This window comes from Parasteatoda tepidariorum, chromosome 6, assembly GCF_043381705.1.
Source record: "Parasteatoda tepidariorum isolate YZ-2023 chromosome 6, CAS_Ptep_4.0, whole genome shotgun sequence".
Classification (NCBI taxonomy): domain Eukaryota; kingdom Metazoa; phylum Arthropoda; class Arachnida; order Araneae; family Theridiidae; genus Parasteatoda; species Parasteatoda tepidariorum.
The window spans coordinates 87,981,311-88,006,636 of NC_092209.1; the positions used below are offsets into that span (position 1 = coordinate 87,981,311).

General features: G+C 27.4%; 1 protein-coding gene across 1 annotated transcript; it reads left to right on the plus strand.

Annotated features, from left to right (window-relative positions):
* The first annotated feature begins 333 nt into the window (after positions 1–333).
* LOC107439160 (general transcription factor IIF subunit 2) lies at positions 334–24,260 on the plus strand. Its single transcript, XM_071181887.1, has 6 exons — positions 334–560; positions 3,776–3,849; positions 4,860–5,002; positions 11,671–11,779; positions 15,737–15,837; positions 23,993–24,260. Exons 1-6 carry the CDS (start codon positions 468–470, stop codon positions 24,151–24,153), a joined length of 681 nt encoding a protein of 226 aa, XP_071037988.1. The 5' UTR covers positions 334–467; the 3' UTR covers positions 24,154–24,260.
* Positions 24,261–25,326: the final 1,066 nt, after the last annotated feature.

The following is a 25,326-nucleotide window of genomic DNA, read 5'->3' on the forward strand; positions in this document are numbered from 1 at the left end:
TCATATAGATTAAAAAAATTAAGTTGGGAAACTATATGAAACTGAAAATTACATTAAACATAGTTCTAAAAGGAAGCGTCAAGGAAATTTTAAAAAATATTTTTATTAATTAAAAACGAAAATTATTAGGAAAAAGAAAAATATCGTGCTATTCCTATACAACTGAAGAAAGAAGAAGAAGGGAGGGAGAAGGGTCAAAGGCGTGGAACCAGATGAGAGAAGTGCGCGTGATGAGTACAAACTACGTCATAAGTGAAAAGCTCTACTTTTTTGTCATATGCCAGCTGCAAGCGCAAACAAACCTGAGCTAAATAAAAATTCCCACATACTATAACCAATCCCTCAAAAATACCAACATTGCAAAGAAGCAGGGACTAATATAGTACTTTATATCTATGCAATGAAGTTTTGAATTTCTAGACTGTTTAAAGTGAAGTTCATTCTTACATTTTAGAGCCAATAGAATTATGGACTCTGGCAGTTCGCATAAACGACAAAAAACTGGATCCGAAAGGGACTTAGATTGCTCTAATGCTTCAAGAGGAGTTTGGCTCGTAAAAGTAACAATTTTTTAATAGCTTTTTCTTTTTTTTAAGTAACAAAAGATGGAGCATTTCGAACTGGGTGGGTGAAATAAAATTATTTCCTATTCCGTCATTCACTTCCATGTGGAAATTTTATTGAGTAGTAAAATTTCAATTTCCGTCTCTTAATTTTTTATTTAACCTAGAATTGTTTTCAAAGATGTATAAAGAGTTTCAATCAATTCTATATATTCCCCCTATTTATTTTTATTTGTTTATGTCTAAAAATTTTATTTATTGCCAAATAAAACTGTTAATAGTACTTAGTGTTAAAAAAAATTTTAACTTTTTCTTTTATATTATGTGTCTCTCAATATGAACAACATGAAAACATTTTTGTTAATAATTTGTTATGATTGATTTTAAGCTTTGTGTCTTCTATATCGTAGAAGGTAAACTGTTCCTATTTATTTCAAATGAGCTTTTAAATGTTTATATCTCAACAGAATGTAAGAAACACCTGCATAGCTGTCAACTTGTTAAAAACAAAAATAGGAACACAAAGCATGATAAGCCAATCAAGGATAATTATGAAAAACCCTGAAAATTGATGTGCGAAAAATTTATATAACATCCTACATGTTTCATGTTTAACATTATGTTTTGAACTAACATTTATAATTACATTACTTACTAATAAAGACACCTAAATAATTCCTTATTCAAGGAAAATATATTGTATTCTAAAATTGTGTAAATATGAATCTCTATATTAAATTTTAAAATTGCATGAATTTGAGTCGAGATATTGGATTTTTAAATCACACGAGTATGAATCTTGATAATAGATTTTTAAAGTGAATAAATTTAAATCAAGATATTGTATTATAAAATCACATAAGTATGAATCTCGACATTTGATTTTTTAATTGCATGAATATTAATTGAGATATTGAATTTTAAAATCACATGATTATGAATCTCGATATTATTGGCTTGGTTTTTCAGAGAGGTACCTATTTTGTGAAAATTGAGACATAATTTGTCAAAATTAAGAATTATATTAAAAATTCAGCATAAAAATATGGATTCATCATTTTTTATGGAAAACAAAAATAAAATTTTAAGAAAGTATTTTGTGAAATTTTCCTTAAGTTGAATTTGTGAAGGTACCGCTACATGGTAGTAAATTTGGCCTTGACAGAACACTGATTGGATATTTAAATTGCATGAATTTGAATCGAGATATTGAATTTTAATATCACATGATTATGAATCTCGCAACTGGATTTTTAAATTGCATGGATTTGAATCTAGTAATTGGATTTTAAAACTGCATGAATATGAATGGCCATATTAGATTTTAAAATCATTTTTAATATGAATCGCAATGTTGGATTTTAAAAATTCTAATTTCGATGTTGAATTTTTAAAACGCCTTAATACGAATCGTAATGCTCAGTTTTTATATCGTGCATAATTACAAAAATTGATGATTGATTATAATTGTTAAGTACTACAAATTGCAATATTAAATTTCAAAAACATTTGAATATGAATGACTCTATATATTTATTTTATGGTGTCATTTCTTTTGTACTTTATGTGAGGAAGAGAGTTAGTGTTTGTGTGAAATATCTGTTCATATTTTTTATAAATTTTGCAATTTTGTGAAGAAAAGTTTAAAAACTCCAGTTTTCTGTCTATGCTATTTGTGAGAGGTTTAAAAATCTGTGACAAATCTACTTATCTTCTGCATCTGAAATTACTTTAGGATCTGGTTCTTTCTGCTGATTGAGTAAGGTTATGTTTTATAGTACAAATATCATGTGTTTTCAAGGAGTTGTAATTTTAAAGTTACGAATTCAAAACTTCGTTAAATCCTATTTTCAAAAGATTTTTGAAGAGACCGTTTTTTAAATAGAAAATATTTTAAAACTCTGAAACTAAATTTTTTGTTCCATTTTTATGAATACAGTGAAACCTCCTGATGTGGATACTCCTGCAAAATGCACGCCTCTCATTACAGACGTCTTTTTAATTCCCCATAAATATTTTATGAATAAACCATTATGTACAAAGCGGACACTTGCGTAACTGGACACGGACAGTCATTTTTGCCCTGAAACGTTTTTTTTCTGTCTCTTCAAACAGGACACTACTTTTTTTTAAAATTTGAACGCATAAACTGTTTCTGCTTTAAGTGAAGCAAATATTCAACTTTTCACCAATTTTTAAAACTGGTAATAACTGAAACTATCATTAAGCTATTTCACTACTAAAAAACCAATCTTTCTCCTGCCACCTTGCCTTATCTTTGCAAAGAAAGGAGATAAAATAATACATGCTCTTATGAAATAATTTGGACATCGGCATCTTTTGATCTTTTCAACTGAATGACACAGGTTATGAGACTCTTCAAGTTGAAATGAAGTCTTAAATGCTCTCAATGCTTCTTCCCCACTGAAAATTTCTTTCATTTTCTTATCAATTTGAAGACTGTATTTAACACAGCTGGGGTAAAGAAAAAAGAGTGAACGGATTTATAATCTTTGAAGTGTTCATATAAATGAAACATTAATTCAGACTCTTGATAGATGATCAATTGTGAATAATCAACTCCAGAGGTATGCATTGCTTTTTTCTCCTGTGAATCCTGGGAGGTTTACTTTCAAGGAGTTATTAGCCACATTTCTTATCTAGTGATAGGTAAGTGTTAGTTAGTGTTAGTATAAACCTAATAATTGAAACTAACTGAGGCTAAAAGCTCTTATTCAGTATCATATGAGTAAGTTGAATATCTGTGTTAATAGAAAAATTATAGTCATTTTTTTTTGTATGGCTACATCTAGAATTATGTATTTATATTAAACTTTTTTCATATTCTTTTTTTATGTTTCTTCTTTCATATTTTTATATGTTTCTTCTTTCATATTCTTTTTGTATGTTTCTTCTTTCATATTCTTTTTGTTGTTAAACTTAGTTATTAAGGTACCCTTCCCCATAAAATACAATTTTTCCGGTCCTAAGAATGTCTGCTTAACCGTGGTTTCACTGAATATTGTTCTATTCGGTGAAGGGACTGTTAATAGACCCAAATATCTCTTAAAATGACCCCTGGGAAATCACTTGATGTGAAAGTTGCAAGCGATTTCCTGTATTTTTTAGGTTGTGTTCAATGTGTTGCCAATCATGTTTCTCTATGAACTTTTATTGTTTATTATTCGTCATTGAATGTTTTTGTTTTTCAGGTGCCGAAATATATATCATCATTATGGGAAAAGTCTGCACCTTTGAGTGAAGCTGGGCGCCTGAAGATTACAAGGTTTCATTTTTTACTGGATTATAGTTTATTTTATTTTGCCTTGTGCTTGTAATGATGTTGACTAACTACAAAAAATATGCGAAGAGTGGATTTAAGTATGTTAAATACCACACTGACATGGAAGAAAGGTTTCTTTATTATGAAGAACGGAATTAGTAAATGTGCACATAAATATCATATATGTGCATATTAATTACATTACTGAGCAGAATAATTAAGATGAAAGTGATTACAAATGAGATAAATATGATTATTAACAATAAAGATAAATTTTAAAAAAATATCTGCAATACAATTGTAAAACTCATGGTTCAGTATAAAGTAATCTAGTTCTAATTCTTTAAATTTCACTTTTCCATTTGTTTTTCAAAACATAAACTAATAAGTTTTAGTACTTAAATATGTATACAACTATTTCTAATAAAATTGATGTATAGTTAAAGCTACAATATTAGATTATTATTTATTAAATCTGTACAAATTTTATTTTATAACCATTGTTAAACAGCAGACCCAATTTTTTGGGTTTACGACTAATATTCAACTACACAGCCTTGTAATTTTGAATCCAATCCAGAAAACAAGGAAACTCCTGGATCAAGTATTGGGAGAAATTTGCCTTCGTGTAGCATTTTTTATTTTATTTTTATTGAACTAATCTGCATTTTAGAGGAAAACTGTGAAAACCTTGCATGATTAGCCAGGTGGCAAGGGGGCTCTAAACCATGATCCGTCTACCACTGAGGATATTTTTGCGTCAGCACTGTAATTGGTGCAGAATTCGCATCGACCAACCATCACTGGAATTCAAACTCTGTTCCCCTCATTGGAAGATGAACGCTCTATCGCCTGAGCCATTTATAAAAGACCTTAAACAAAAAATTTCTTTGCCAAACCTTCGACCTAATACTAAACCAAACATTCAGCTAACCGATTATTCATTACATCCTTAATTAGAACAGATATTTTCTTTTTAAGCCGTTTTGTCTTACTCATATTATGTTTTGTAGAAATGGAGGAAAAACAGATATCTCATTTTCTCTATCAGATGATATGTTGAAATCTGCTGATGGGAAAACAACAAATAATGATATTCCTAAAGAGCATCGCTTCGTGATTTCTAATATTTCGCATCAAACTCTTGCAGTTTTTGGTAAGACTTATTTCTTTTTAATTTCAAATTTATTTGCTTAATAATTGTCAATTTTAAAAATGATATGTCAATAGGAAAATTTTTCTCTTATCTTATCTTATGCACTATAACTTGTCAAATGCACCAACAATCCTAGAGAGGATATGAAAAACAAGTTATTACATATCCCAGGGGACTTGCAATTCTCAAGCACAAAAATAAATTATGTATAAGCAAAATTTCTACCAAAATTTAAGTATATAATACATTTTTTTTCTTACTAGCTGAAGGAGAAAATTACAACACTTCCTAATATCATATTGCATCATTGCCTTTTATATGCAGTGAATTCAAACTAAATGCCTTGATTGTTCAAATAAAACAAATTTATTGCTTTGAAATTCTTTGACTATTAATAGATAGAATAATTAATGTACAGTGCGCAAAATAAAACTGGACCTCCCTCCTCAATAACTTTTGATCTAATTATCTGATCTTCACGTTCTAAAACTCAATCTTATTGGCTTGAGGAGGTGACCACAAATATGCTAATTAATTAATGCTGATGATATTTGAAGTTACAAAATCAGACACAAAAACTCACTTTCTCTGAACAAACGTTCCTTTTTTTTTCAATGGATTCAAATTTTTGACCACCAAAATATACGGAGCTTGGTTGCAATCTGGGAAATATGGTCCCAAAAGTCTGGTCATGAGAGCAGTATAAAGTTTGAACCCTTTAATATTAATTTTACTTTTTGTATATTTCACCATATTTCCAGAACTCTTTGACAAATTGAAAATTTTTTACCACAATTTTAAAATTCGCTTATCTAAAGATAATTTCATGCAAAATATAACTTTTAGTAAATATTTATTATTTTTTGTTGTTTCCTTTAATAATAGTAAAAAAAATTGAGTTGTAAGGTATATAAATTTTTACATAATTTCACTATCAAAACAATTTTTCAGTTCAATTTTTTTAAACCAAATACTGTTCTTATATCACCTAGAATTAGATCATGCATAGAGGGCATGTATAATTTTTGAGAGACAAAAATGAATGTGTTTGAGGGGAAGGAAGCATGTCCATTTATTAATATATTGGTTCTTTCATAATGCTTTTTCAGGGGGGGGGCAGTTTTAAGGTACCTTAGTAGAAGACTCACACTAACCTTCAAAATTGACAGAATTCAAGAAATTCAGTTCTACTGGTCATCTGCTTATAGGAATTAAGTAAAACCCTAAGAAAAGAAGTATCAGAAATATTTTTTGAACTAGAATCCATAACGAAAACTATTTCCTAAAATCTTGAAGAATTTAATTAATTTGTATAATATTTCAATGTGTAATAAGTAACTAAATTTATTGAAAGCAGTGACATTTTTGTAAAATTCCTGATTGTACTAAAAATTAAACAGATCTGTAATAAACAGGATTTAAAAAATCCCCCTCCCCACCTATGTTTTTCATCAAAAACCTGGGTTTTTGATGAAAACCTCAAATTTTTTCTAAAATATTCTTCCTGTGTACTAAATAAGAATGCATGATTTGCTTCTAACAAGAGAGTTAAATATTTAGCTGTTTATAATTTGTTTAGTTGCAATGTAAATTTTTTTTAAAGTTTTAGATTGTTACACTATTATTTTTGTTTCTTAAGAATAAGCAGATTGTTACATAATATTTAAATCTACTCAATTAAAAGATCTTTAGATATTAATAAAATCCTTATTCAGTTAACATTGTAACTTAATATACTGTTTTTTTTTTAAATTTTTATTCAATTTTTGGTTCCTTTGAAAATAGTTCATGTTTTACACCAGATTGTTTAGTAACATCATGTGAAGTTAATTCATAATAACAGGCTTGACTATAAATAATTTTGTGTAAAGCTCAATATAAAAGTAAATATAGCACATTTGTTATTTACTAATAATTTCAAAATTTTTAAGTTATATACTGTTTTCAATATGTTTTTCATAAAATATCTCAATATTTTTTTACAAAACGTTACCTGATAAAGTGATATTACAATATTATTTTATAATAAAAGAATACCACTTTCAGTTTTCAACTGTTAATTTGTGATTAAAAAAAAATTTCAAATCATAATAATAGTTAGTGTATTAGGAATGGTAGAGGATGATAAAGAAATATTACTAGTAAAAATCTATGAATGATTAAAATATAAATAATTTATCAGTATTTATTAATTAAGGAACCTTATCAACTTTCTGGCTATGGGAATATGTTGATATCTTTGAAAAATTGTTTTAGACCCTTTTGTTTTCATGTTTGCTAACTGATAAAAACCTAATAATAAGAACTGATAAAAACCTAATAATAAGAACTAATAAAAACAAACTAATAAAAACAAACTAATAAAAACTAATAAAAGAGAACTAATAAAAAACAAATTGGTTTGAAAATTATAAATCTTTTCAAATGTATTTCTATTCTATATAAATTTTCAAAAAAATATTTATTGCAATGAATTTAAAAAAATGTATTGAGTTAAGCCTTATTAGAAAAGTGTGGAATGATTTAAGGTGCTTAGATGCTAGTATAGCCTATTTTTACTCAAAATAAGACTTAATTTTACATGGCACAGTTAAGAAAACTATTCTCAAGCATAACTCTAATTCAACTTTTTAGTATTAATTATTTTAAGATATACCTTTATAAACAAAACATTTTATTAATAGAAAAGAAAGAATTTTTTTTAACGTAACTGAATATTTAACAAGATTGGCCCACAAATATATATGTAATGCAGATCTAGTAGCAAAATGTAAAAACTTGTTGTAATAAATTTTTCAATATCTTTGCCAAATTTCTTTATTTACTTTTTTTTTAATACATATGGAAAAAATTGCAAATCTTAATTTCTGGACATAATTTTACAATTCAATTTCAATGAAATCATTAAAAATTGGATATGGATTAGTTTCATAGATGATGTTAAACTTTAACGATCTGAAAATGTTTTTTTAAAAAAACCAACCCAGGTTTGCAAAAATTGCCTGGTACTTTGGCAAGCCCTGTTAATGAATGCAATCAGTTCTTACATTATGATAAAATTGGTTTTTTTTATTGATTTTTTTTAAGATATGTAAATAATTGGCACTGTTACTGGTAGTATATACATATATATAGATAGATATGATGATTAACAATCATTCTATTTTTAAAGTCCTTAATTTTTCAAAGAAGTCCTTAATTGTTTCAAAAAAAGGTTCTTAAAAGTGCTTAATTTTTGCTTTGTTAAAAGAGTGGGAACCCTGAAAGTTAACATAATAAAAAAAGCCATTTCAAATCCACTAATTTCCCTATATGAGAAATACTTAAAATATTATAGAACAGTTATCATAAAATTTATATTGTGTCGTAAAATCTACTGGATTTTTTCCTGTCCGTGTTGCCAGCTATGTATATATTATTTTGAAAACCTTTTCTGATTTAAAATGCCTATCTAGATAGACAACTTTTGCCCACTGTTTATAGACTGAATTACTTATAAATGCACTTTATGAAAGGTAGAAATATCTATGACATCAATGTATAAAAAACAAACTTAAAAGTTTTAACAAGTTTTTGCGGGAAGAAAATTAAATACAATAACGTTTGATATCCTTGATAAGCAAAATAAAGGGGGGAGGCATCAACAAAAGGCACCTTTTTAAGTGTGTGGTAGGATTTAAAAAAAGAAAAACTTCTATTTTCTTAGGAAAAATATTACTTAGCTGGTGGTTATTCACGCATTGCTTTATAAAAATAAATGGTTACAATTGTGAAAAGGAAACTATTTTTACTTTTTTGTATTAATATCAAAAATAAATAAAAACTTTCTTGCATTTAGACCTTTTCCATATAAGATTTCTCACTTGAAAAACAGAAAGACGCATTTCCCTGAAGAAAAAAAATATTTTAATGGTGGAAAGCTAGTGCTTTTTAACTTGTAATAAACATACAATTTTCATTTCTTTGATATTAGCATTTTTAACATGTTGACTTTGAAATTTGGTGAAATAACTGACTTCCTGTAATATGTCACACTTGTTGTATTAAACTTTTACTGTATGTTGTGCATGTATTTTCTTATATTTTTCCTTTGATCTTGTATATATATATTATATGTATTTATTCATATATATTATATATATATTTATTTATATATATTTATAGCTATACATACATAATATTATTCGTGTATTTTTCTTTTGTTGTATAAGCTGATATAGTCGGTCATTTTACAACCTATTTGTTAAATCATTATTTTTCTGCCCAACTATTGTTTGATTTCAGGTTGTAGTAACATAAAGAGTTCTCTTGTTGGAAAATTTTGCCGTTTACTGGAAAATTCAATTAATTAGTATCATGAACTGAAACTCATGTGAAGTGAATCTTTTGAGAAAAAAAAACTTATTTTATATAATGTATTTAGTTTGTGATAGTTGCACCATGTTATTTTGTTATTGTTATCATGAAAAAAAAATTTTTTTTCATGCTAGTCTGAATCAGTTTAATATCATTTACAACTATACAAAATTGCAAATTTAGAATATATTTTATTGAATATTTTAAAGAAAAATTTATATTCAGATACATTTAGAATGAATCAAAAAACAAAAATGCTGCATTAAATTTAAATTTGTTGTTTGAAACAATTTTAATATTTTCTTTACCCTTTATTAATTTTTAAAATTCTATACATGAGAAGAAGAAAAAATTATATATATATATATATATATATATATATTCGGCTAATTGCTTGTGGGATCATGGGCGCAGAAAATGTTATTCATGAGCTTGAGAAATATGAGTTCATAACGTTTCTCCTTTCACTTTCTTTAATTCTCCAATTTTTTTCTCTCTAAACAACTGTATTTTGTCATCGCTTTTTTGCATAGAAAAAATAATTCAAATAAAAATTTTCTTCGTAAAAGAATTTATTCATTGATCTCAGTTTTGCTTCGTATTTTTGGTTTTTTGAGTAGCTGATTATGTTTTAATTTTACTTGTTTCGCATACGCTAAATCATGTTTTTCGCTCCTATAATGTATTATTATAAGTTTTTACATTTAGATCTGAAATTTAGGATAAATTTTTTTTACTTTTCTTAAATATTCGTTCGGGAAAGGAAATATGCCCTTAGTTTAGTTTTAGTTTAAATGAATCTGCATTATCTTTTTTTACGCAAAGGTTTCTTTTCGCATAATTTCAGTATTTTTATTCAGACTTAAATGGTTACTATGATTTAGTGTAAACAATAATTATACTTTACTTCATTTTGATGGTGCTTAATATTTGTAACTAATGACGGCGGCATTTTACTTTTCACTATCAACACGTATTAGTATTTGTAAAGTTGAAATGGAAGTTATTTTATTTAGTGTTGTTATTCTTTGAGTATTTTCGAATTTCGTTGTAGCCACAATGAGCGCTACAAACGTAATATATTTTAAATTTTTTATTTTGAGACAAATAAAAAAAAAATCTTATAATAATTAATTAAAATCTTTGCTTATCCTATTTTTCATTAAAAAANGAAAATACAACAAAAACAAGAAAGGATTTAAGAAGGGAAGAAAAAAAATTTGGAAGAATAAGAAAAATATTTACAAAATAATTGAAATAAGAAAATATAATAATGAAAAGATATAGTCTTTAAATTAGCTCACATAATTATCCACAAAAATAGTGCTTTCTAATATTGTATTAATATCATCCACATTTTATTAAAAGTAAATAAAATAATAAGAGTAATATAAGAAAATTCAGAAATATTTCCATGCTTTTAACATTTCATGTTTATATGTCTTTGCACCTGTAAAATGTAAATTATAGCCCTATGTTCACTCTGTTCATTATACCCATTTAACGACCAATTTTAGCAAATTTCGTGTCTCATGGTCTTGAAAATCTACCCAAGTTGTGTGCCAATCTTCGGTACATAAATTCAAACTCTGGGAAAATTTGACAGTTTTAATTTTTTAAACACAATGTTTAAGACATAGCATACTCACCTGCCCAAAATATGTGGTCACCAATGGCAACTGGAAGGTGGAAATTTTCAGGGTTCCCATTGGTCAGGGAAAACCTGGAATTGTCAGGGAATTTTATTTTAACTCCAAAAATCAGGGAAGGTTGAAATTTTTTTTACAGAAACCTGGAATATTCCTATATCATACCTGGGAAATAACCAGTCTTGAAATTGTCAGTAATAGTAATCAGTTATTGAGATTCGAGTTAAATAATTCCAGCACCCATTACAATTTATTGTTATTTAATTTATAAGTTTATGTTATTGTAATTTATAATTATTTGCTGTAAAAATTTCACATTTTAGTGTAACTGAAATGTTCCCTTCCTTATTTAAAAATATTTTTTTACACAGAAAATCTGATATTTCACATTGCAAATAAAAGAATCAAAGCTTTCTGATGAAAATACTGTCTTAATTTTCATTAAAATTTACCTGGAAAGTCAAGGAATTTTTTTTCTAAAATTGAGTGGGGGCCCTGAATTTTGCACCATGGTCTAGTGCAACTTGATGCCGAATTGCTATCTATAAATTTCTAAAAATAAGTTTTGTAGTCAGTAGTATTTCTCTCTAATGGTATTTTATCTACTGTTCATGTACTTCATGCTTTGTTTGATATTTCACTTGTCCTGTGTTTAAAAATAAGTAATTGATAAATTAAATACTTTTGCAGGAAAACTAGCTTTGGGTGGCCATGTTTTACAGAAGGGAGAGTGTCGTCCAATGGCTGACAACCAGTACATGGCTCTTAAGAGGTTAACAATAAATTTATCTTGTTTTTTTTTTCGTTTTCAGATTTTTTCATTAAAATAATATTTATATAATTTGAATTAAAAATTTAGTATTATACCATAAAATGATCTATGATTGATACTTACAATGTAAAAGTTCTGTCAGCTTGTCCATTATAAAATGAAGATTTTGTTTATATTTGCGTCTCTTATAACTAAGGAATTGTTTGTACTAGAACCCTGAAATTTAGACAATGTTTGCAAAGATAACTTTTAGTGCCTTATTTTAAAAATAGTTCAAAAATTATTTTTAGACCATACAGGTGGGATATTTGCAGGGCTAGGTATGAGTCACTTTTCTCACTTAATTTCACTATCTTAAAAAAAAAGTAACTTTTATTCACTGTTTTTAAGGCTTAGTCACTTATCTCACTTTTTTTTAAATTTTCTGTTCATTTCAATCAAAAGAAAGATTTTACATTTCTCTAAACCCATTATGTTACAATCCACTTTCTCTAGTAAAGAGGGACTCATCCAAATGGGTGGGGCACTGAAAAGGATTGAATATGTGAAGAAAAATCGACAATTTGCACTTAATTCTTCTTGAAATGCTAGTGAGCCATTCACTTTACCGAGCAATGAGTTTATTAATCATCTATCTTAACTTTCATTTTCTTATCTGCTGTGGAGCTGCAGAACATGAAATTTTGTGTATTTCTCCTTAAAATGAATTTCCTTTTTCTGTACTGTTCATACATACGTGTCTTAAATGTGCTTAATAGAACATAATTTTCCATCATAGAAATTAAGCACTCTTTGAAAGTTCTTATTTTAAATTTAAAGTGCTTAAAAGTTCTTACTTTTTCTTCAAAAGAAAAAAACTTAAATAAAATGTTTACTTTTATATTATATTTTTTATTAATATTTTTTTCTCTTTTCAAAAATCTGATCATTATTTAATAAGATGTTATTATGTCGTGCAAATTTGTGTAATCTCTTCTTGACACGTAATTTCACACTGTTGGATGTTTTTTTATTTTTTATTATTGCTTTAAAGGTCAGTAGTTATTAAGAATTTTTTCAGTCCTTTCTATGTGATTTTTCAAATTGTGCTTTTTTTATATACTATGTTATGAAGCATAAACTTTAAATTGGAAAATTACAAATTCATATGCTGTAAATTAACTTGGTTTTATAATCATTTTATCAGTCAAATGATTGACAGAGTTTTTTCACATGGTTTTTTAAATCTTCATATTTTAATTAAATAGCTATAACAATAAATGTTTCTAAACCAAACTTTTTCCCTTAGGTTGTATATTTTTAAGGTTTTTAAGATGTTGCCTGAATATTAATACTGTTTTTAATTAAGTCACTATCTATCACTTTTTAAAAAATTTTAGTCATTTTTTCAATACTTTTTCTACTATGACTTGCACTGAGCCCTGATGCTTCTCAAAACTCAGTAACTAAATCAACTGCTAAATTTCAATATTTTAAAATCAATGGCAATTGAAATAATAAAAAAACTAAATGTACTAAAAAGAAATGTTTGAATGTGGTAAATTTTGACTCTATTGAAGTGGCCGCAATTAGAAGCATCATTTTCAAAGTGCTTTAATTTTTTCTATTTTGAAACGATAAATGTTGTTTGTTGACTAAGTTTTAATCAAAATAAAGTACAAGTGATAATTAAATATATATANAGTAAGGTGACCATTTTCTGCAAGTTTTATTTAAAGAGTCCTTTTTAAAGACTCTTCATAAAGTGACCACCCCTATATAGTGACCATTTGACTTGGTCTCGAGGGTGGTCAATTTAGACAGGTTCCACTGTGTATGTATGTATATATAATTATTTTAACAGTGTTAGTGTATGCCTTTCAATTTTATGCCCAATTTTGTAATGTTGATTAATACCACTTTATTTTTTGCTAGCTGATCACCCATTCTTTGCATAAGTTAAAACCAAGTAAACAATCATTAAATTGGTATTACAAAATCATTCAAGAAGCTAAAAAAATATTCCCAGTCATTTTTGTATTAAGAAAAAGTCTTCATACTGAAGCTGAATGCATCAAATATTCAGTATCATGATAGTTTTGCTCACGGTCAACTTGTGATAATTTTAAATTTATTGCATTCAAGAAATTTACTCTTTTATTTACGCCTTTAAGAGGATTGATAAAAAACCTACCTATTGTCCCTCTATTCACATTATATTCTATAGTACTAAATTTTATATTTTTTGAAACAGCATTTATTACCACAATGCCAGTGCCAATTACCAAAAGGAATTGTTCATTATTTGTGTTGATAAATACTTGGGCAATTTTTTACACTACCCTTAAACAAATATGTTCCTTTATTCTCGTAATTTTGTTTTTCATTACGTAGATTTTGTTTGTTTGGTTTTTTTGTGCATTATTTAGCGTTGATTTTAATTTAGTTTCATTGAAGCTCCTTTCAGAAGCACAACTTTAAACAAAATAAATACATAGACAACTTTAGAATTAAACTGGCTTATTGATAGAATGAAAAATACTTAAACATTAAAGAATGCGCAATAAACTTTTTTTTTGTTTGTTAAATAAAGCTGTACACTAGTTAACATAACTAATATTAACTTTTAAATAATTTAAACTAAAAACTGTTGTTATTTAATTTTTAACAGTGCCCAAGGCTAAACCTGAAAAAAAAGTAGTTTTTCTCAGTAGTAGTTTTTCTCAAATGGTCTTCCTTAACTGACAAATAAATGAAATTTTTTGAATAATTTTTAGAGTCAGTTAAAATTTACTGTAGCATTTGCTCTCCAAGTTTCAGGATCCTTGCACAAACATTTCTAGTATTAAGACAAACTTCATACACTCAAACTCTTCATTTTAATATTAAGTTTTTTATCTTTCCATGCACAGAACGGAACTTTAGCTAGTTATATCAAAACTATTTTGTAAACGATCAGTTTATAATTTATAGTGAATTTGGTCTTCTTTTTTTTTGCATCAAAATAAACCTTTCTTTTTACATCTTAATTTCATCATGGTTGTACTTTTAATGCCTAACAGAACCTTATTTCAGCTCCCTTGTTTTAACATTCTTTTTGCAACCTTAACTTGTTAAAAATACATCAACAGCTTATGCTAACGTTTGATTAATGTTTTAATCTGAAAGGCCTATTTTTTCGATAAAATTAAATTATTTAATGTTACCGTATATCCTGGTGTATTCGACACCCTATTTCTGATTTATGTCGAAATTGTAAGTCAACCGCTGAAGAAGCTTACTAGAATATTTTTTTCTTTTTTTTTTTTTAATTAAAACACATTTTAAAAAAATTCTAAGCAATATCTGAAACTAGGATGAAGTTGAATCCATTATAGTGTGGTATCCATATGACGGCACTGTTGACTACATTACTAATCTGACACAGACGATGTTTTGGAATTTTTATGCTTGTAGCTTTATTGTATATTTAAAAAGTTTTAATTGTGTTATATTTTTTTAAATACTCTTGAAAAATCGTCATAACTTTTCTTAATTTTTTTTCTGAAATTAATTTAAAGTAGATGTTTTTAAAATAAAATCTTTATATGTAGAGAAAATATGAGAAGAGAAAATGCAAAATTAATTAATAATAATGCATGTTTAAAAAAAATTTTGAAAGGAGTAATTTGATGATCCATAGTTATTCATATTTATCTCATTGTTTATTATGTATTGATATTTCACAATCAACGAATGTCCTACTTAATTTCCAATTTTTAAATCGACTTATATAGCTGGATATACAGTAATTAATGAGATTCAAAGTATAAAATATATTTCTGTATTTATAAGAACCTAAGATAATAAATTTTTTTGTAATATAATATTGAGGCACAATAAGTCTTAAGGATTCATGCTATTGATGAAGTTCTCTTTCATTTGCATAATTCTGTGTTATTTATGTTTTCTCTTAACGAGTTTTCTTGTTTTTTTCAGGACATCTATACTAAAAGCCAGCCAGCCTGAGAGACAAGTTAAACAACTTCAAAAAGCTGTGCAGAGCTATAAACCAATATCTGATCATAAACATAATGTATGTTATTGCTATTAGTTGTTTTAGTTTAATTTTTTTTCTTGTTCGACTATATCTAATATTTTATTTTATTTTACGTTTTTAATTGTCTAGCTAAAAAGTTTTATTCCATAAATAAAATACATTTAGTTTAAAAATTTTCAAAAATATCTCATTTTCTTTTTATTGATATTTTATATTACAGTCTCAGTTTTNACACAATATAAAACAAATGATACATAAATAAATAATTCCAACTTGCAAGAAATCTCATAATATCTGAAAGCAAAAATCCTAATAACACTTTCAGTTGGCGAAAACCAGAATTTTTTTTAAGAAATAGAATAATTATTAATAGTGATATTTTCAAATAAAAACTAATACAAGTTCTATTACTCAGTATTTATTTTTCTTATAAAAACGAACAATAGCTCACTATTTTTCGTGTAATGGTAAATCAACGAAAATTAACAATTTAACGAGTTATGATAGTTGTATTAAATTTTTACTGGTCTCTATTGTCTACTACTAGAAAAAGATTGCTTTATTAACTTAAGAAGGAAAGGTTGCTTTATTAACTTAAGTTTTTTACAGTCAAAATTGAATTTCAATAAAAATAAAAACAGGACATGTCTGACTTAGCTGAAAATTTCAAAAAATAAATAAATAAAAGCTAAAGATAATTTTAAAATTAGGGATAGCTTTGAATTAAATTGGAACTATAAACAAATGTAATCACTTTGTTCATTATTAGAAGGAAATATAATAATAATTTATTAACTTTCAAGCAGTTGAATATTTAGAAATTCATTGATACTCAATAAAACTTAAAGATTAATAAAAAAAACATAATTGACATTTTAACTGCTTATCAGAATTTGACAAAGTGTTCTCAGTTCTATCTGATATTCAAAATTCCCTTTTGAGTAACACATCTTACAATTTATTGTAGGCACAAAATTCTTATCAGAATATTCCTTTTTTTTTTTATCAAATCCGTGTAATATATTCCTTGGCAAAGCATGATCATTAATTAACAATAAGGTTTTTGTTTCTTTCAACTGGTATTATCATATTTTTAATTCATTCAAATCAAAATATATTTTATTCATTTATAAGTTATCTGATTTTTTTTACCCAAAACTTTTCCAGGTAGGGGTGCACAACCTGCGTCCCGCGGACTGTCAATGTGCGACCCGCTAGAGCTTGTTAAAACTTTTTTTTTTAAATGAAAAGAAATTAGAATCTTTTTAATTTTTTTTCACAAAATATTGAATCTTAATTGTATGTACTATAATAGTTTTGTTTTAATTTTTGGTTTTTGCTGAAACCCTATAATTTTTCTTTAATTAAAATATTTAGTTCAAATTTATATTACTCATTAAAATAAGTATGCAGTTTTTTTTTGCACATTTATTCTTTGAGCACCTTTTATTTTTTGCACGTTTTATAGTTTTTTTTTTTGTTAGAGTTTATAGCATCTCTTTTCCTCAAAAGATATAGATAGATTGATAAATCAATTATTAATAAAAATGCAAAAAAATATATATATTAGTTTTTTTATTGAATGAATTTCGATACTTAAAAGTATTTAATTTTCAGAAAATATGTTACTAAGTTTACTGATGAAAATATTTGTTGTTCAGAACAGCAATTTTAAAATAAAAATTATTACATTTGTCACCAACATGACTAAATATGCATGTGGCCCTTTGTTAGTCAACCTACTGTCCAAGTGACCCTTCACTCAAAAAGGTTGTGCACTCCTAACCTAAGGTATTACCCAAAGCAATTGAGAAACTCCCACTATCAAAAAGTATTGTCCATGAAAGATATTGGGGCTGAATCAACCCTCATGTCTGGCAACTCAAAATTATTCCCGAAAATATAATTTGCTCTCAACTTGTAGCTTATGTCCTAATTTTCTATAAAATTTTTTGTTTAAATTTTTAGTAAATTATTTTTTTTTTAATGAAAATTGAATGATACTGAACATTAAGAAGTCTCTCAAAGTGAAACACTTAAAAAATTAAATAAATCATAATTACATAGAATAATCACTGCCTAATTGACAATCCATTTAACTTTGAAATAAAAACACCTCAATTAAGAATTACGTTGTTTGCAAAACAGAAATAAATGATTGCAAGAGTTGATAAATATTTAAAAAGAAAGGAGATAAATTGAAGCCCAATGAAAGTTAAAAGAATGAAATCAAATTAAAAGAACAAAACCAGAATTCTTAGTCCAAAGAACATTGCAAAGCTGGGGGTTAAGTGAATAACCTAACCTTTGACCTATCGAAACATAAATTTTGTTTGATAGGAGCTGAAACAGATCGAAGGGGTGAACGAGCTAATAGAAAATTTGTCACCATGAAGGAAAATCTTTTGGTATTACTCATTGTAAACAAAAAAAAACTGTCAAATTTTCTCTATTTTTATCCGCTGATGAAATTCTTTCTCTTCGTGATGACGTCGTTGCATTCAGGCATACTGGTATTTAAATTTAAAGCATGAAAATGTCCAAAAAAATTATAAATAACTACCAAAAAACAGGATCAGAAAATTATGTGGATTTATAACAGAATCTTTTCGAACTGAGTGGTTAAAAGTGATACCTCAAATTCAAAATTCGCGTGTCGTAGTAACATCGTATCAAAAACATCAACATTTGCAAAGCCATGTGGAAATGGGTAGAAAAACGATAACTAAACGACATAAATGTACAATGAAATTGTTGTGAAATGCGAACCGAGCTTGTCAAAAAGTGGTGAGATTATAAAATTTATTTTACTACTGCCATTGAACAGCCGACCCAATTCAGAGTTTGCGCACAACACTCGTAGATTTATAATGGAGTTGTCGCGAATTGAGCCCCTAAAAAAAGAAATAACTCAAGTACAAAGTTTAGGTATTATAATAAAGTTTAAATTTAAAAAATTGTCACGAAATGATAGAAAAATGAAGCATATTTATAACGGAATAGTGTTTAGTAGGAACATGGGAAGAATTTCATGTTTAGTAATAACATAATATTAAAAACATTGGAATTTGTAAAATCAATAAATAGCTGACGAAAATTGATTGGAAATAGACTAGAACCTATGATGGATCATCAATACATATATCTATCAGTAGATTGATTGTAAAGACACAGTTCCCAGTACAACACCAAAGTCAAGCATCACTAGCTACGGTCAGTAAAAGGGTGGGTAACCGCTTGTGTAGGGATCGAGGGTGTGAGCAGGGCTGGATTACCCATTAGGCCAGACTAGGCCATGGCCTGGGGCCCCCTTAAAATGGGTTTTTTTTAAATAAATTTTAAAAAATTAAGAAAAACAATGATTTTTCAAGTTTTTTCAAAATGTTATGATTATTTTTTAGTTCTAATTTACAAAATAAAGTAAAATTTAATTTATTATTATTATTTATTTTAATTTTAAATATGCTTTTTTAAATGAAAAGATGCATGAATACTTTTATATTTGAATAAATAAAAAATATACGAGAAAAAATTTAATCTAAGGACCCCAAAAATTTGAATGGCCTAGGGCCCCGCGTGCGCTTAATCCGGCCCTGGGTGTGCGGTATCTGTTCCCTCGTTAAACTGTTCTGCCGTAAAGTACTAGACTTCGCGCACAGATCGTCGGGCTACAAAAGCAGGGGAGCCATCCCCTCTGCAGAGGATCAATATTGTGATGGCATGTCTTCACATCACCCTCAGGGATGTTTCCCAGACTGTCTCCGATAGCCCATTATGCAGCTCTAGTGCAACGTTAAAGTACCTACCTGCCTACATGCATATATATATATATATTCTAAACGTTTAAACTACAAGAAACTGAATAAGGAAAACTCTTTTATACCTACATCCTACTTACCGTACAATAGTTCATTATTCAAGATATGTTTAATTTTGGAGGAAGTTTTGTCCCCCGAAGCCGCCCCATAACTACGCCACTGGCCCAATACTTCACTAGAACCAATTCAGCAACTGTGTTAAATTAACAAAATTATTAATGGCTCTTCAAACACAATATAAAACAAATGATACATAAATAAATAATTCCAACTTGCAAGAAATCTCATAATATCTGAAAGCAAAAATCCTAATAACACTTTCAGTTGGCGAAAACCAGAATTTTTTTTAAGAAATAGAATAATTATTAATAGTGATATTTTCAAATAAAAACTAATACAAGTTCTATTACTCAGTATTTATTTTTCTTATAAAAACGAACAATAGCTCACTATTTTTCGTGTAATGGTAAATCAACGAAAATTAACAATTTAACGAGTTATGATAGTTGTATTAAATTTTTACTGGTCTCTATTGTCTACTACTAGAAAAAGATTGCTTTATTAACTTAAGAAGGAAAGGTTGCTTTATTAACTTAAGTTTTTTACAGTCAAAATTGAATTTCAATAAAAATAAAAACAGGACATGTCTGACTTAGCTGAAAATTTCAAAAAATAAATAAATAAAAGCTAAAGATAATTTTAAAATTAGGGATAGCTTTGAATTAAATTGGAACTATAAACAAATGTAATCACTTTGTTCATTATTAGAAGGAAATATAATAATAATTTATTAACTTTCAAGCAGTTGAATATTTAGAAATTCATTGATACTCAATAAAACTTAAAGATTAATAAAAAAAACATAATTGACATTTTAACTGCTTATCAGAATTTGACAAAGTGTTCTCAGTTCTATCTGATATTCAAAATTCCCTTTTGAGTAACACATCTTACAATTTATTGTAGGCACAAAATTCTTATCAGAATATTCCTTTTTTTTTTTATCAAATCCGTGTAATATATTCCTTGGCAAAGCATGATCATTAATTAACAATAAGGTTTTTGTTTCTTTCAACTGGTATTATCATATTTTTAATTCATTCAAATCAAAATATATTTTATTCATTTATAAGTTATCTGATTTTTTTTACCCAAAACTTTTCCAGGTAGGGGTGCACAACCTGCGTCCCGCGGACTGTCAATGTGCGACCCGCTAGAGCTTGTTAAAACTTTTTTTTTTAAATGAAAAGAAATTAGAATCTTTTTAATTTTTTTTCACAAAATATTGAATCTTAATTGTATGTACTATAATAGTTTTGTTTTAATTTTTGGTTTTTGCTGAAACCCTATAATTTTTCTTTAATTAAAATATTTAGTTCAAATTTATATTACTCATTAAAATAAGTATGCAGTTTTTTTTTGCACATTTATTCTTTGAGCACCTTTTATTTTTTGCACGTTTTATAGTTTTTTTTTTGTTAGAGTTTATAGCATCTCTTTTCCTCAAAAGATATAGATAGATTGATAAATCAATTATTAATAAAAATGCAAAAAAATATATATATTAGTTTTTTTATTGAATGAATTTCGATACTTAAAAGTATTTAATTTTCAGAAAATATGTTACTAAGTTTACTGATGAAAATATTTGTTGTTCAGAACAGCAATTTTAAAATAAAAATTATTACATTTGTCACCAACATGACTAAATATGCATGTGGCCCTTTGTTAGTCAACCTACTGTCCAAGTGACCCTTCACTCAAAAAGGTTGTGCACTCCTAACCTAAGGTATTACCCAAAGCAATTGAGAAACTCCCACTATCAAAAAGTATTGTCCATGAAAGATATTGGGGCTGAATCAACCCTCATGTCTGGCAACTCAAAATTATTCCCGAAAATATAATTTGCTCTCAACTTGTAGCTTATGTCCTAATTTTCTATAAAATTTTTTGTTTAAATTTTTAGTAAATTATTTTTTTTTTAATGAAAATTGAATGATACTGAACATTAAGAAGTCTCTCAAAGTGAAACACTTAAAAAATTAAATAAATCATAATTACATAGAATAATCACTGCCTAATTGACAATCCATTTAACTTTGAAATAAAAACACCTCAATTAAGAATTACGTTGTTTGCAAAACAGAAATAAATGATTGCAAGAGTTGATAAATATTTAAAAAGAAAGGAGATAAATTGAAGCCCAATGAAAGTTAAAAGAATGAAATCAAATTAAAAGAACAAAACCAGAATTCTTAGTCCAAAGAACATTGCAAAGCTGGGGGTTAAGTGAATAACCTAACCTTTGACCTATCGAAACATAAATTTTGTTTGATAGGAGCTGAAACAGATCGAAGGGGTGAACGAGCTAATAGAAAATTTGTCACCATGAAGGAAAATCTTTTGGTATTACTCATTGTAAACAAAAAAAAACTGTCAAATTTTCTCTATTTTTATCCGCTGATGAAATTCTTTCTCTTCGTGATGACGTCGTTGCATTCAGGCATACTGGTATTTAAATTTAAAGCATGAAAATGTCCAAAAAAATTATAAATAACTACCAAAAAACAGGATCAGAAAATTATGTGGATTTATAACAGAATCTTTTCGAACTGAGTGGTTAAAAGTGATACCTCAAATTCAAAATTCGCGTGTCGTAGTAACATCGTATCAAAAACATCAACATTTGCAAAGCCATGTGGAAATGGGTAGAAAAACGATAACTAAACGACATAAATGTACAATGAAATTGTTGTGAAATGCGAACCGAGCTTGTCAAAAAGTGGTGAGATTATAAAATTTATTTTACTACTGCCATTGAACAGCCGACCCAATTCAGAGTTTGCGCACAACACTCGTAGATTTATAATGGAGTTGTCGCGAATTGAGCCCCTAAAAAAAGAAATAACTCAAGTACAAAGTTTAGGTATTATAATAAAGTTTAAATTTAAAAAATTGTCACGAAATGATAGAAAAATGAAGCATATTTATAACGGAATAGTGTTTAGTAGGAACATGGGAAGAATTTCATGTTTAGTAATAACATAATATTAAAAACATTGGAATTTGTAAAATCAATAAATAGCTGACGAAAATTGATTGGAAATAGACTAGAACCTATGATGGATCATCACAAATTAAAAACATTAAAAATTTATTACTCCAATTCGTGTTCTGTTGTAACATAATTAAGGTAATAGAATTTGAAAAAAATAGCCACCTAACCACCATCTATCTAGGTATGTTGTTATAATTTTTATGTGCACTATTGAGGGAAAACCATTTGATAGGCACATCTATGCAGAACTCTTTCAAAATAAAATAGACTCTTTGTACTGTGTGGCTATATGGAATTAATAAATTTATATGAGTAACAAAAATGAAAATTTTGTCAATTGGTTTGCTTTAATTTTTCTAAAACAAGATTAAAACTTCTTTTATTCCAACCATTTTTTTTTTCATTGGTGTAGTTTAGTATATCTTTATAAAATTGCGAAAATAAATCACTGAAACCAGCTAACAATTCAAAATTAGATGATGCTTTGTGCAAATGGTTCTCTTTTAAAAGAAGTGATGCTATTTGGGGCAGTAGTGCGAGTAAATCTGAAAATAAAACACCTTGATACTTGTTTGACAAAGAGACAATGATAAACTATTTATATTAAAAAATTTAGTTATAATTAAAGTTAAATTTTTATATAAATAGCATAGTACAGTCAAGCCCCGCTATAGTGAACTCCCAGATATAGTGAAAGAAATGTTTGCTCCTGTGCCTTGCTATACACATATAATATTATTTTTTGTGGATATAGTGAACCAAAAGAAGAGAAGAAATTGGATATTATTAACTTTTTTCTGTCTTCGACTGATTTTTTTCTTCATTTTTTGTCATTTTGAAATTTCTACATAAAATACAAAAACTGATTTTTCAAACAATCTATTAAGTGGAAGGTAGCCATAAGCAGTTTTCCTTGTTTGCTTCTTCTATCTCAGTTTCCCATCCCTAAATAAAGGCTATCCCATTGTACGCAAGACCAAGAGTAATAAAAAATAAAAGTTAACACGTTTTTTGTTACTACATATTGTTTAATCATTTTTGTATTTTTTTATGGGTCATTTATTTAAATAATGTGCAATAAAAGGGAGCAATTCGGAAAAAATTAGTTAAAATTGTTTGCAGTATAAGATATAGTGAACTACCGGTTATAGTGAACCGAAATTTCGGTCCCTTGAAGGTTCACTATTTGACTGTATTTAAAAACAGGATTTTCAAACTTTATTCATACAAATAGATTATAAAACAGGTTACCTCTGCAATCCATTAATTTTGCATTTTAATTTCCTCAATTTAAAATTATTTTAATTGTCAAAAATGAATAACTGCTGTTTTTCAACGAGATTGTTTATTGTCATTTCAGCCATACCTCAAAGAAATCTTAAAAGAGATCTGCAACTACAATGCGAAAAATCCCCACAAGAGCATGTGGGAGCTGAAACCAGAGTACAGACACTACAAGGACTCAGGAGAGGGAGACTGACCCCCTGAAAATTATTTTCTTCATTGACGACGTATATTCATTATAAAAATAATCTTGACTTCTTTATGTTTGTTTGTATGTCGAATTAAAATCTAAGCAAAATTGCAGTAACTGTAAAGTTTTTGTAATAAACTGATTCATTTTATTTTAAATTGGATTTTTTTTAAACCCTATTATTGCTATTTCAGTGTTTTTTTTATTATAAAATTTATATATATTACTGTTTTTATTACTTTTTTATTATAAAATTTATATAAGTTTCTATAAAGCCCTGTGGCAAAATCGCAGCGACATGACGACATTGTCGGAGAACGTTACAGAGTTCTTGCTGAAAGAATTTTTTTTTTTACGCAGAAATTTGCTCGCGATATTTGAATCATGCATTCAGAAAATTACTTTTGACGAGTTCAATTTAAGGCTAATAATATCGCAAATCGATTTAATGTTTCGATTGTATTTTCGGCTGTTATTGATATTGATTTTCACGTGANTGAAAAAACGTTTTAAACCATAAAAAGCTTTATTTGAACAAATTAGACGACTCCGAATCTCATTGTCTATGTTATTGTCGGCAGTAACTATTGAACCAAGGTAAGTAAAATTCTGAACAGTCTGAAACCTGTGGGAACCAATCTCCAGATAGGATTCAGTAAAATTTAATTTAGCAAGTACAGGCATGTATTTGGTCTTATCGGTATTGATGATTAGTCCCATATCCCTAGCAGCAAGCTCCAAACAATTCTATCTAAGTAACAATTCTATCGAATTTTTGGCAGTTATTGCTACTGATTTCTCCATAGTTTTTAAATCCAATATTTTTTATAAGATGATATTTATTACAACAGTCTAATCTCGAAACAAAACGCGCATTTGAGGAGTCCGATTCGAGAGATTTCGTCGTCGATCTTTTTTCCGGCAACTGATTTCAAGATTTTTTTTTTATCGTGATAATTATTTACAAAATGCGAGAAATAAACTATTTGGGCGTTCCCCTCCCCTCCCAACAAAATGGCAGAATTTCACCCATTATGTTAGAACAAAAAATTATTACGTGTTAAATTTTAAAAAATTCTATAGTTTTTTTTTTTGTAAGCAGCGCTTTTGTTATTTTAAATTAGTAACATATATGTTTGTTATTTTTAAAAGTATCTTGCAGAAAGATATTAGTGCTAA

Bases quoted from the DNA above. Each gene is read 5' to 3' on its own strand.
- LOC107439160 (XM_071181887.1), top strand. From the start codon at position 468: ATGGACTCTGGCAGTTCGCATAAACGACAAAAAACTGGATCCGAAAGG. The intron at 3,850-4,859 runs GTTTCATTTTTT...TATGTTTTGTAG, and splicing joins GGGCGCCTGAAGATTACAAG to AAATGGAGGAAAAACAGATA. The intron at 11,780-15,736 runs GTTAACAATAAA...TGTTTTTTTCAG, and splicing joins CAGTACATGGCTCTTAAGAG to GACATCTATACTAAAAGCCA.